Raw genomic sequence first — 12,123 nt, 5'->3', positions numbered from 1 at the left:
CACCAGGACTCCTATTAAAAGCAGAAACATCCTCTCCTACGCTTTAATTAATTCTAGATTAATCACCGACAAATCTTAATTTATTATCTTTGTATCATTGGAACTGCTTTTTCATCAAGTCTCAAGAGTCCTTCACTGACACGCATTGTAATTCCACAATTGATTCATTTGGAATTGTGCTGAATTCTCTTTTTATGCAGTACAATTGTTGAAGACTCCGACTTAGTGCTTCCTCTATCCTGGTACATCTCTCCTCACCTGCAAAATACATCAATATCCCTTCTTTGATGACACCTTTAGTTTTCTTCAAAACATTTCTCTCAAGTCTTGCTTAGTTATCATTCTCCCCTGCAAATTATCTTGGGGATGTTTCGTAACATTAAAAATGTGCTATGATTTCAAAAAGCATTATAGCAGACATTAATGATTTGAACACTTTACAGATAGAACAGCAACAAGAAAATCAGATTTGGAAATAGTGCTGCTGTTAATTGAGATGTGGCTAATAAAGATCTCTCCTTCTCACACTGATTTGCCACTGAACAGTTATAGATTTACATTTAAATCAAACTCTAATTGTTCTATACTTGAACATTTTAATTCCAAAATGCTTCTATTTTCCATTATTTTCTGTTCCACTGAAATTATTAAAGGGAAAAGAAAACAATTTGGTAAGCAAAACAAAATTCATCAACTTTAATTCAAGGGAAAAGCTACTTTTTGATTACAAAGAACAAAGAAATGTACAGCACAGGAACAGGCCCTTCGGCCCTCCAAGCCCGTGCCGACCATGCTGCCCGACTAAACTACAATCTTCTAAAAGAACAAAGAAATGCACACATTACACATAACAATTGCATCATGTGAATAAAAAAGGTTTCTAAATTGCTATCACAGCCTAGAATTTTAAACATGTAAAATTAGCATTTCATGAGAAAATTCTAAAATCATAATCTGAACAAAAGGCCCACTAACCCCTAGTCAATAACCTCCTAGTGAAGCTGCCAATTGATGTTGAATTATTGGCAGCTTGTGCAATGGACAATGCCCACAAGGGACTGAGGCAAAACATCCCACATAATTTAATCAATTTCATGACATGTACCAGAAGTGATACAAATCCAGGCTTCAGCATTGAAATTAATCCGTTAAACAACTTTACCACTCTTGTTATACTAGGGATTTTAAAGTAATTCCGAAGAATTTATTTATTTTAAAAGGAAAATTACACAGTATTCAAAAAAAAGTAAATATTTCCAGCTATTGTAGGGATAAATTTCACAAGACAATTAATTGCAAATTGTCATTTGGTAGTACAGATCTTCGGGGGTATTGCTGAAAAAATGACATGTCGAAGCTTTTCATCTTAGAACCATAGAATTACTAGTGTAGGAGGCTATTTGGCCCATCGAGTCTGCACCGACCCTCTGAAAGAGCACCCTACCCAGGCCCATTCCCCCACCCTATCCCCATAACCCCAGGTAACCTACGCATCCTTGGGCACTAAGGGGCAATTCAGTATGGCCAATCCACTTTACCTGCACATCTTTGAGCTGTGGGAGGAAACCAGAGCACCCAGAGGAAAGCCACGCAGACATGGAGAGAAAGTGCAAACTCCACAGTCACCCAAAGGCTGGTATTGAACCGGGTCTCTGGCGCTAACCACTGTGCCATCATTAAATTGCACTCATCAGGATCAGATATGTTGGCCGCATGTCACAAAGACTGGTGGATTGTATCAAACAGTATGTCCCAGCTGCTGTTCATAACAGGCAAGGTACCAATCATACCCAAGCAGCCCGTGCTGCAAAATGGGTCCAACATTAGATGCGATTGTGTGATTGGACAACACTTGCTAAATAATCTTCAGTGTGCTAAATATTAGACTGATAACTAATTTAAGATTGTCAGTTGGGCTCACAATGTGGCACACTTACATGCACTGGAAGCTACATATTTTGATGCGCAGGGCACTGTACTTTGCAGGCAGAAAGAACATGTACACACATTGTGCCCTTTTCAGCTAAACAAATAAGTGATCGGCATTCGATGATCCATTCCTCAGGGCAATGCCTTGACCAATCAGGGTTAAGCTGCCTGGTTTGAATTTCAAACAATAGTTGGCAGTTAACTATCAGTCAACATCAACTGGTGCATTCTCCATGACAATGCCTCTATCAATCAAAGTCCACTTGTCAGCAATCAGCACTCTCTTCTCATACAGTATAAATTGTTTTCTCCTTATATTGGTATTCTTGTTCAGAGTCTTGATGAGTGCAAGACGAAAAGCTTCGACATGCCTCGATTTTTAGCAACACAATTAGTTTCCTCAGATATTGACAATCTGAGGTATGATGGACCTGATCGCTCCCACTCCCCAAAAATGTGAGTACTTCAGATTTTAAAATGAAGCATAGCAACAAGGCTGGAAGTTAAGCACTCCTTCTTTTGATAATCTCCCACTTAAATATGTACTTTCTAAAATAAATAAAGCTGGCAGAAATGGAGCTGGCATAAATCATGAAAAGCCCCTTAATCTTGGAAATCAAGAAAAGTGGTTTATGCTACTGTTCACTTCCTGTCCTCTTTAGGTTACAAAACATAATTCTTTTAGAAAAAGGACAATTAATCGTGCTCTCGGGTATCAACTACCCACACGATGTCCACTGGAACACCGCTACCTATCCAAGATCCAAGTGCAGCTTAATAATAATAATAATAATAATAATAATAATAATAATAATCGCTTATTGTCACGGGAAGGCTTCAATGAAGTTACTGTGAAAGGTCACCACATTCGGGCGCCTGTTTGGGCAGGCTGGTACGGGAATTGAACCTGCGCTGCTGGCACTGTTCTGCATTACAAGCCAGCTATTTAGTCCACTGTGCTAAACCAGCCCCTTATTGCACCTTATTGCTCCTGTCTGCCTATACCTAAACATTTCCATGATCATTCTGGAATTTCTTATACTTCATTCAACATCTCAAGCACTGTATAGTAAAGCAACATATATTACAAAAATGTAAACAATAATGACGTATAACAATATTTCTTTAGGGACGTTTCTCTTATTTTTACAAAAACAATTGTATGGTTTCTGGAGGATCGCCATCTTGCACCACTGCAGCTGCTGATCCTATCCAAAAGAAATAACTTGTGCAGCACTGTCTCCAGAAAATGTATGGAAGCCGCCTGATAAGGTAGATCTGACTGTAACTTATATCTCTCACTTCTCGGTTTACAGGCCATTTGAGGAACAGAAGTTACTGAAATGAGATTTCAATGTTGCCTCGAAACAAGGTTAGAAAATCTCACAGGCTGTTGTGAGGGAACAAAATATTATCAAAACTTGTATGCAAGAATCAAAGATATTAAAATGGCTCATGGCATATTTCAACTTCTCATGCAATTCAAGTTATTAAGGGTTAAGCAATAAAAGTAAGATCCATGAGTTTCAAAGGATGAGTTGGCCCTTTCCCTTCCACAACACCCTTCACTTCCCAATTCTAGAGCAGCTTGGTCAGGCTTTGACAAAAGTGACATGAAGCACTTTAGAAATGGCCACTATGTTACATCACATGTTAATATGTCAGTCTGTTGCACCACCATAAAATGTTAAAATCCAACTCTAGAAATTAGAAAATTGTTAATTCGACTAATTTATAATTAGAAAATTGTATTGTTAATTGGTTAACACTTTTTTTTAAACTGTAATTTCTCATTTAATCTCTCACGATCTTTAAAAACTATTACACAACTAACACATACAGCAACAGCAGTTCACTTGCTCCGAGAAAATAAGCAAAGCTAATTTTCAATTTCAGAGTTACACCATGACTGACTTTCTTTCATAAACGTGAAAACTTGATTTGATTAGCAACCACTGTTAAAATGGCAGGAAACACGAAACTATAGTCTACAACATAAATACAACATCATTCTTAAAAGGTTTTAAGATTCATTATGCTTGAATTATTCCAGAAAATGTCTTTCATTTCAATTTCATAGTATGCAATGAGTTAGATCCAAATATTGGAGTGGCACAAATTTATTTCACCTCAGTTTAATAACCCAGTAAAGTACAAAGAATACAAAAAATGCAAATAGCATCAAGTAGCATATCAATTTTGTTTGGCTCCCACGAGATAAGTGTTTGAGTCTACCCATGGTTGCTCCCAATAGTCCACCTGTGGATTCAAATCCTGTATCCTGTGAAAACAGCATATAAACTGTTAAATAACCAGTGAAACATTATTCTATAATGCATACAGAACATTATGTACACTTCTTAACACAAGGCTGTTGGATGCTTTACCATCAAAATGCATTTGATTGAAAAAAATATTGCTACATTTCCCACAATTTAGAAAAGCAAAGACCTGGAAGAACCTAACATCTTTTCAACAGCTTTGATTAACAAATAGTTTGTACCAATTCAGCTGCCTCAAGAGCCTCCTGCTTCTTGATCCAAAACAATTTTGCCACAGGAATTTCTGATTAGATTTCTATCCCAAACCATCCGTTTTCAGTTACACCAATGCAATTCTTGCTGCCTCTGTACTTCTTCACTCATCAGGCTCATCTTTCTTTACCTAACCTCACTACTTTAGCAGCACAGGGCCGTAACTTATTTTTATTGGTTTACCCACAAGAGATGCACTTTACGACTTGCAAGCTTAATCTAGTTGCCATATTTTTTTGTATAAAGTAAAGGAGACTGGTGAATATCCATCTGCAAAATGTGTGGTACAATTATTTTATCATTACTATTGACAGGATAGTCATGATGTGACATTCCTTGATAAACATTAACAAATTTCTTGGAAAATCTGACAGTACAATCCCTTACTGAGATAATGAAGTCTTGGCGCTGCTATAGGCCATCTTAGTAAACATGTATGCCCATCTTTCCTCTTGTGCCAAATGGAAGATTCCCGTCAAATGTTATTGGGCCTTGGCCAATGGATGTAGTTGGAAACCCCGCTGCCATCCAAAAGGGTACATTCACTCAAGATACATTCATCAAGGATAGCTTGAGAGAGCATGCAATACATACCATTTCATCCAAGAGTTTATTATGGTATTTAACTTCAGTTCCAATATCAATGGAAAGCTGTTTGAGGGGAGGAAATGGGGACAATCAGCACGTGTTTAACAGCACACAATAGATAAAAGTAAATTACTGCGGATGCTGGAATCTGAAACAAAAACAGAAAATACTGAACAATCTCAGCGGGTCTGACAGCATCTGTGGAGAGAGACGATGGAGCTAATGTTGAGTCTGGATGACTTTGTCAAAGAAATTCAACACCATATAATTTTTCTTTTTCCATAGAAGGGGTAACAATTGAATAATTTCATTGTCCATTATTGTTTGAATTATATCACACAGTTCAAACACAATAAACATATGTGCATGCTTGGAGATATAAATATAAATCACAAACAGTGCAATTCCTAAAACCATAATACAACTGCAACCAGAGACTGAACTTTTTTTAAAGATAATTCATTAGCTTTTACAGGTAAATCTTGCGCAACGGTTAGCATCAAGTACAGGAAATAGAAAACAAAAATCATAGCAGAGGATACTTTGCAAAGGAATGTATAGGATATACGGCACATAAACAGGCCATATGAAAATCGCTTATTGTCACAAGTAGGCTTCAAATGAAGTTACTGTGAAAAGCCCCTAGTCGCCACATTCCGGCGCCTGTTCGGGAGGCTGGTACGGGATGGCCCAACCAGTCCCTGCTCAAGTCTTCTCCCATCTTGCCTCATCTGAGTCTATCATCATGGATATCATTCCCCTCTCCCACATATGCTTGTCTAACTTCCCTGAAAATGCATCTATATTATTCACTTTTCAATCACTGCCAGAGGTACACAGTCTCCATATTCTCTCCACACTTTGGTTAAAGAAGTGTTTTCCGAATTCTCTGTTGGATTTCTTGCTGACTATATTATATTGATGATATATTCACTAAGATTGAGGCAAGACACTGAAAGAGAAAACTTCTTAGTTCACAATTATTAACAAAATCACAAATTTGTTGTATTCAAGTTGTTGATTTTGTTACAAATGCCGCAGAAATCTTACTCCATTTCTGGAGACAGCATCTGGCCTGAGTAAAAGAGCTCTATTTTCCAGCAATAATCGTACTCACTGAGTATATTTAAAGCAAAGATTGACAGATTTCTAAATGCCAATGACATAAAGGGAAAAGGAGATAGTGTGGACTGGCTTGATTGGCTAAATGGCCTACTCCTGCTATGTTCTTGCTGATCAAATAGCTGAAAAACATATTTTGAACTCTTCCAAGAGTTATTTTTAATGTTAATTTCTCCTCTAATGATACCACCTTCTGTTGTCTCAGTTTGAAGAGAGTTTACTGTTAACTTAAGGTCACGTTCTGCCAAAAGAAAATCCAGAAGTTTGAATTAAGCAACTTTAATACATGTTTCTTTCCCACTGTTTCAATTCAATTCAAATTAGCAACTTTGAATGAACAGAAGCAGTTATGTTGTGTTCTGTAGAAGGGTCATTTGGATTCAAAACATTAACTCTACTCCATAGATGCTGCCAGACCGGTTTTTAAAATCAAGTAGAATGTTTTCATGGACATTCTGCATTATCACAGCTTCAGTGCCCAAGAAATTAATGAAAGGAAATATATAATAAATAATATCACGCACAATGAAAATGAACAAATGCATGATATCAAAACAATTGTCATTGCATTTAAAACAAAAATAATTGTTTGTAAGTATTGAACTTACTGATTTTAACGCTGTCACTTTTTCTCGAAGGCCCTCTGTTAATTTATCATTTTCCTCTTCATACACATTGTAACCACTTCCTGTGTAGGCAGGAGGTCCTTCCCCTGGAGAGTGGATAAGAGATGAAAGAATTAATTGTGTAGAGATAAAACACTGATATTTTATCTTTATACGGTTAAAAATGGTTCCTAAACACAAGAATGTTTATTTTGTGTAAGAAAATGTTTAATTCATTCTTGAGATGTGCGCATTGCTGGGAGGCCAGTATTTGTTGTCCAACCCGAATTGCACTTGAAAAGGTGGTGGTGAACTGCCTTCTTGAACCACTACAATCCACTTGGTGTAGGTCCACCCAATGTGCTAGTAAGGAGGGAACCTTCAGGATTTTGGCACAGTGAAGGAATGGAGATATATTTACAAGTCAGGTTGGTGTGTGATTTGGCTGGAAATTTACAGGTGGTGGTGTTTCCTTGCGCTAGCTGCCCTTGTCCTTCTAGGTGGTAGATGTGGTGGCGAAGGTGTATTGAAGGAACCTTGGTGAGTTGCTGCAGCTTATCTTAGATATAGTACATGCTGCTGCTACTGTGGAAGAGGGAGCAAATGTTTGTGGATGGGGTGCTGACCAATTGGGCAGCTTTGTCCTGGATGTTGTCGAGCTTTGTGAGTGTTACTGGAGATGCATTCATCCAGGCAAGTGGAGAGTATTCCATCAAACCCCTGACTTGTAGGTGGTGAATAGGCTTTGAGGAGTCAGGAGATGATTACTCGCCACAGAATTCCCAGCCTCTGACCGGCTTGTAGTCGATAACAAACCCCACGATGCAGACAGAGGAGGATTCAATGATGACAATGCCAATGAATGTCATGGGGAGAAGGTTGGATTCTCGCGTTTTGGATATGGTCATTGCCTGGCAATTGTGTGGTGTGAATGTTACTTGCCAGTTATCAGCCAAGCCTGAATGTTGACTAGATCTTGCATATGGGCATGGTGGTTTTATTACCCGAGGAGTTGCAAATGGTGTTATCAGCAAACTTCCCTAATTCTGACCTTATGGAGGTAAGTTCATTGATGAAGCAGCTGAAGATGGTTGGGCCTAGGACACTACCCTGAGGAACTCCTGCAGTGATGCACTGGGATTGAGATGATTAACCTCCAATCACCACAACCATCTTCCTTTGTGCCAGATATGATTCCAACCAGTGGAGAGCTTTCTCCAATTCCCATTGACTCTAGTTTTGCCAGGGCTTCTTGACGACACACTCACTCAAATGCTGCCTTGATGTTAAGGGTGGTCACCCTTACCACATCTCTTGAGTTCAGCTCTTTTTCCATGTTTGGACCAAGGCTGAGTTGAGTGACCACCTGGCAAAGTCAAAATGAGCGACAATGAGCAAGTGCTGCTTGAGAGCAATGCCAACAACACCATTCATCACTTTGCTGATCGGGAGTACACTGATGGGGTGGTAATGGTCTGGGTTGGATTTATCTTGATTCTTTTGGGCAGGATACCCACAGCGCAGAATTAGGCCATTTGGCCCATCAAGTCTGCACTGATTCTCCGAAAGAGCACTCTACCCAAGTCCACTCTTCCGCCCAATTCCAGTAACCTAACCTTCACATCCCTAGATACGAAGAGGCAATTTAGCATGGCCAATGCACCTAACCTGCACATCTTTAGACTGTGGGAGGCAACTGGAGCACCCGGAGGAAACCCACGCAGACACAGGAAGAACGTGCAAACTCCATACAGACAAGGCCAAAATTAAACCCAAGTCCCTGGCACAGTGAGGCACTGCTAGCTACTGTGCCACCATGCCAGTGTTGTAGCTCTACTGAAACAGCTTGGCTAGGGGCGCAGTTAGTTCTGGGGTACAAGTCTTCAGTCCTATTGCCAGAATGTTGTCAGGGCCAGTGGCCTTTGCAGTATCTAGTGCTTTCAGCTATTTCTTGATATCACGTGGAGCGAATTGAATTTGCTGGTGTCTGTGATGCTGTGGATCTCAGGAGGAGGTCGAAATGGATCATCCATTTAGCACTTCTGGTTGAACATTGTTGCAAAGCTACGGCCTTATATTTTTCACTGATGTGTTGGGTTCGTACATCATGGAGTATAGCGATATTTGAGGAGCCTCCTCATCCAGTGAATTGCTTAAATGCCCACCGCCATTCACCACTGATATGACAGGACTACAGAGCTTAGGTCTGATCCATTAGTTCTGGGATCGCTTAGCTCTGTCTATCCCTTGCTGCTTCTATTGTTTGGCATGCAATAATCATGTGTTGTAACTTCACCAGGTTGACACCTCATTTTTCAGTATGCCTGCTGCTGCTCTTGGCATTCCCCTGCTGCACTCTTCACAATATAAACCTTCTTTAAAAATTCAGAATCAGTTTTTACAAACTATAATAATTAAATAACTTTCTACGTTGCCAGATTATTTTCAGGCATGTTATATCGATCCTTCTATCACTATGATATTATCAATTTTGTATTTAGCAACACAAAACAAAAATAGTTTTCTGGACAATTTGATACCAGCTCCAATTCCCTATTGGCTGGAATTCTCCTGCTGTTGGGTTCCCTTTTCTCGCTGGCAGCGCACCACTGCCAGTGGGTTTCGCGGCAGGCGTGGGGTTGTTTCAATGAGAAATCCCATTGACAAGCGGCGGGAAGATGGAATCCCGCTGCCAGCGAGCGATGCACCACCGAGAAACACACGGCCGGGGGACCAGAAAATCCAGCTGATTATCTCTTTCAGCGCCTCAAGATACTTTATCCTCTGCTGTCGACTGCTTGTCCAACATATAATTCTTGGATTTGTGGTAATTAAATCCACTTTAACATTGGCAAGATTGAAGCGAACATTGACCCGTGCCACAAATTCCATAGCCCGTTCAGATTACCGTCTCAGATAAGCAGACTGTTCAAAAACCCGTTGATATCTGAATTGAGCATATAAACCCTATCCTCTCCATTATAAGAACAACCTAATGCCCCATTTGCAACATTGTCTGTCCCTTACCTCAGCCTATATTGGTTGCTGAAACCTACATATTTGTCAACTCTGGTCTTGACTATTCCAATGCTCTCTTGGCTGATTTGGCATCTTCAATGCGCCATAATCTTAAAGTCATCCTGCAGTCTACCACTTATCAAGTCCCACTCACCTGACATAGTTTCTCACTAGTCCATACTGGCTCATGGTCCCAAAGAAGCCTCAACTTTAATCTTCTCATTCCTGCATTTAAATCCTTATTTCCATAATCTCTTCAACATTCCCTACAGCATTAATTCTTCAAACTCTAGCTTTGTGTGCATACCTCAATCTTCAGCTAGTGTGTCTTCAACTACCTCTGCCCCTCAAGTATGCCTCAACTTATCATTTTCCTTTGAGATCATCCTTAGGCAACTTATTATCTAAATCGGGAGAGACTTTGGGGTTCTCCGATGCAGAGGGATCTGGGTGTCCTTGTGCATGAGTCTGCAGGTGCAGCAGGTAATAAGGAAACAAATGGAATGTTGGTATTTATAGCAAAAGGAATTGAATATAAATGTAAGGATGCATTGTTGCAACTATACAAGGCATTAGTAAGACCACATCTGGAGTATTGTGCACGATACTTATTTGAGGAAAGAAGTAGTGGCATTGGAGGCAGTTTAGAGGAGGTTCACTAGATTGATTCCAGAGATGAGGGATTTGTCGTATGAGGAGAGATTGAACAGTTTAGGCCGATACTCTCTAGAGTTCAGAAGAATGAGGGAGATCTAAAATGAGATAAGCAAGATCCGATAAGGTATGGATAAAATAGTTGTGGGGCATTCTAAAACGAGAGGCCATAATCTTAGGATGAGAGGTAGCAAATTTAAAACAAATTTGAGGAAAAACTCCTCCCAAAGGGTTGTGAATCTGTGGAATTCGCTACCCGAGTTCAGTGGATGTAGGGATAGCGAGTAAATTTGAGGAGTTCAGACATATTTTTAATTGGTAATGGGTTGAAGGGTTATGGAGAACAGGCAGGATGGTGGAGTTGAGGCCAGGATGGGATCAGCCATGATCACACTGAGCATGTTTAGGCTCGGGAGGCTAAATTGCCTACTCCTGCTCCTCGGTTGTGTGATCTAGGGAGGAGATGCTCTGGCTGATTTTGCAATCCAGCTGTTGGTCTGTAACATTGTAGGTAGCAGATGAGGAACGTATCAGCCATGACAGAATGGCGGAACAGATTGATGGGCTGAATGGCCCAATTCTGCTCCTATATCTTATGAGCTTAAAACCAACATAATTAATTTCTGATCATCACCTTAGAACATTTTTCTTTGATTTAGCATCCATTTTTTTCCTGTTTCTGGGTAATTTCTGGAGACATTTTTCTACAAGATTTATACAAACCCAAAAGGTTGAAAGGCTGATTTATGCAATTGTTCAGTTATATCGCTTCTTCCAAATGTAGCAGCCTCTCATACATATTGCAACTGTTTGTTCAGAAATGATGTGGTTTGCAGGTACGGTTTTACAGAAAAGGTTCTACAGTAGCGGCTCCTCCTCCCAATCCACAAGGTAACTTGTTTTCTTTTTATATAAATCCAATCTAAACCATTACATTATATCAGTGATTTAAACAGGAGTACGAGACAGATCAATAATACTGCTACTGTCAGTTAACTGATGGCCTGGGACTTGTGTTCCATAAAATGTGTACCGTCTACAAACATCATTTAACTTAGAGGTTTTTTTTCAAATACTTGGCATTCTGGTCTTACCCAACCCCGCACGTCTCATTTCTCCGGCGGTCTGATTTAATTTTGGCCCTCCTGTGAGTATATCCTTCTAGGTATAAGAGAGTGGAGACAGGAACGCTGTTGTTCGCTGAACTCTAGTCCCTGACTTCCTTGCAGCGCCACGACATCAGTGAGCCTGCAAGGGGGGCGGTGCTGGGCGCGCGCCGGCATTCTGGGAGAAGGAACTTTGTGCGGGCCAAGCGCTGGCCGGCCAGCTGGCACCACGTTCCAAATGCTGCTGGCGCCCCGGGGAGCAGCCCGCGCCGGGCTTTGTGGCTCAGCCTATGCCATTATCCCCCCCTCTCATTTTTACAGCGAAAACTACAACTCCCAGAGCTCGCTGCCAATTCGCTTGATCCTTCATCATCACGCTTAGCCCTCTGGGCTCTTGGACTGTGTTAAAAAAATACGTCCGTAGGGGGGAAAAATGCAAATCTGTGGGGAAAAAGTGAGGGTAAGATGATACTGAGACGATGGGCAGAATGGTTCTGTGTTATAATCATTCCACGTTACTGTTTGTCTGAACGAGAATGTTTTGCAGTGATCCACCCCACTGTTTCC

The 12,123-nt window shown here is 40.4% G+C and overlaps 1 protein-coding gene across 1 annotated transcript; it reads right to left on the bottom strand.

Annotated features, from left to right (window-relative positions):
• Positions 1-682: 682 nt before the first annotated feature.
• On the bottom strand, positions 683-11,750 carry bet1 (Bet1 golgi vesicular membrane trafficking protein). The gene is made up of 4 exons (XM_072509036.1): positions 11,545-11,750; positions 6,782-6,885; positions 5,058-5,114; positions 683-4,210 (listed from the first exon to the last, which is right to left on the bottom strand). Exons 1-4 carry the CDS (start codon positions 11,561-11,563, stop codon positions 4,055-4,057), a joined length of 336 nt encoding a protein of 111 aa, XP_072365137.1. The 5' UTR covers positions 11,564-11,750; the 3' UTR covers positions 683-4,054.
• Positions 11,751-12,123: the final 373 nt, after the last annotated feature.

The sequence above is a fragment of the Scyliorhinus torazame genome, chromosome 6, assembly GCF_047496885.1.
Source record: "Scyliorhinus torazame isolate Kashiwa2021f chromosome 6, sScyTor2.1, whole genome shotgun sequence".
Taxonomy (NCBI): Eukaryota; Metazoa; Chordata; class Chondrichthyes; order Carcharhiniformes; family Scyliorhinidae; genus Scyliorhinus; species Scyliorhinus torazame.
Note: the sequence above shows the minus strand (reverse complement) of the source record. Positions and strands in the feature narration are given on the sequence as shown.

Excerpts from the sequence above, each read along its gene's own strand:
- bet1 (XM_072509036.1), bottom strand. Across the intron at positions 5,115-6,781 it reads AAGTGACAGCGTTAAAATCA|CTTTCCATTGATATTGGAAC; the intron begins GTAAGTTCAATA and ends CCCCTCAAACAG. Across the intron at positions 4,211-5,057 it reads ATAAACTCTTGGATGAAATG|GATACAGGATTTGAATCCAC; the intron begins GTATGTATTGCA and ends CTGTTTTCACAG.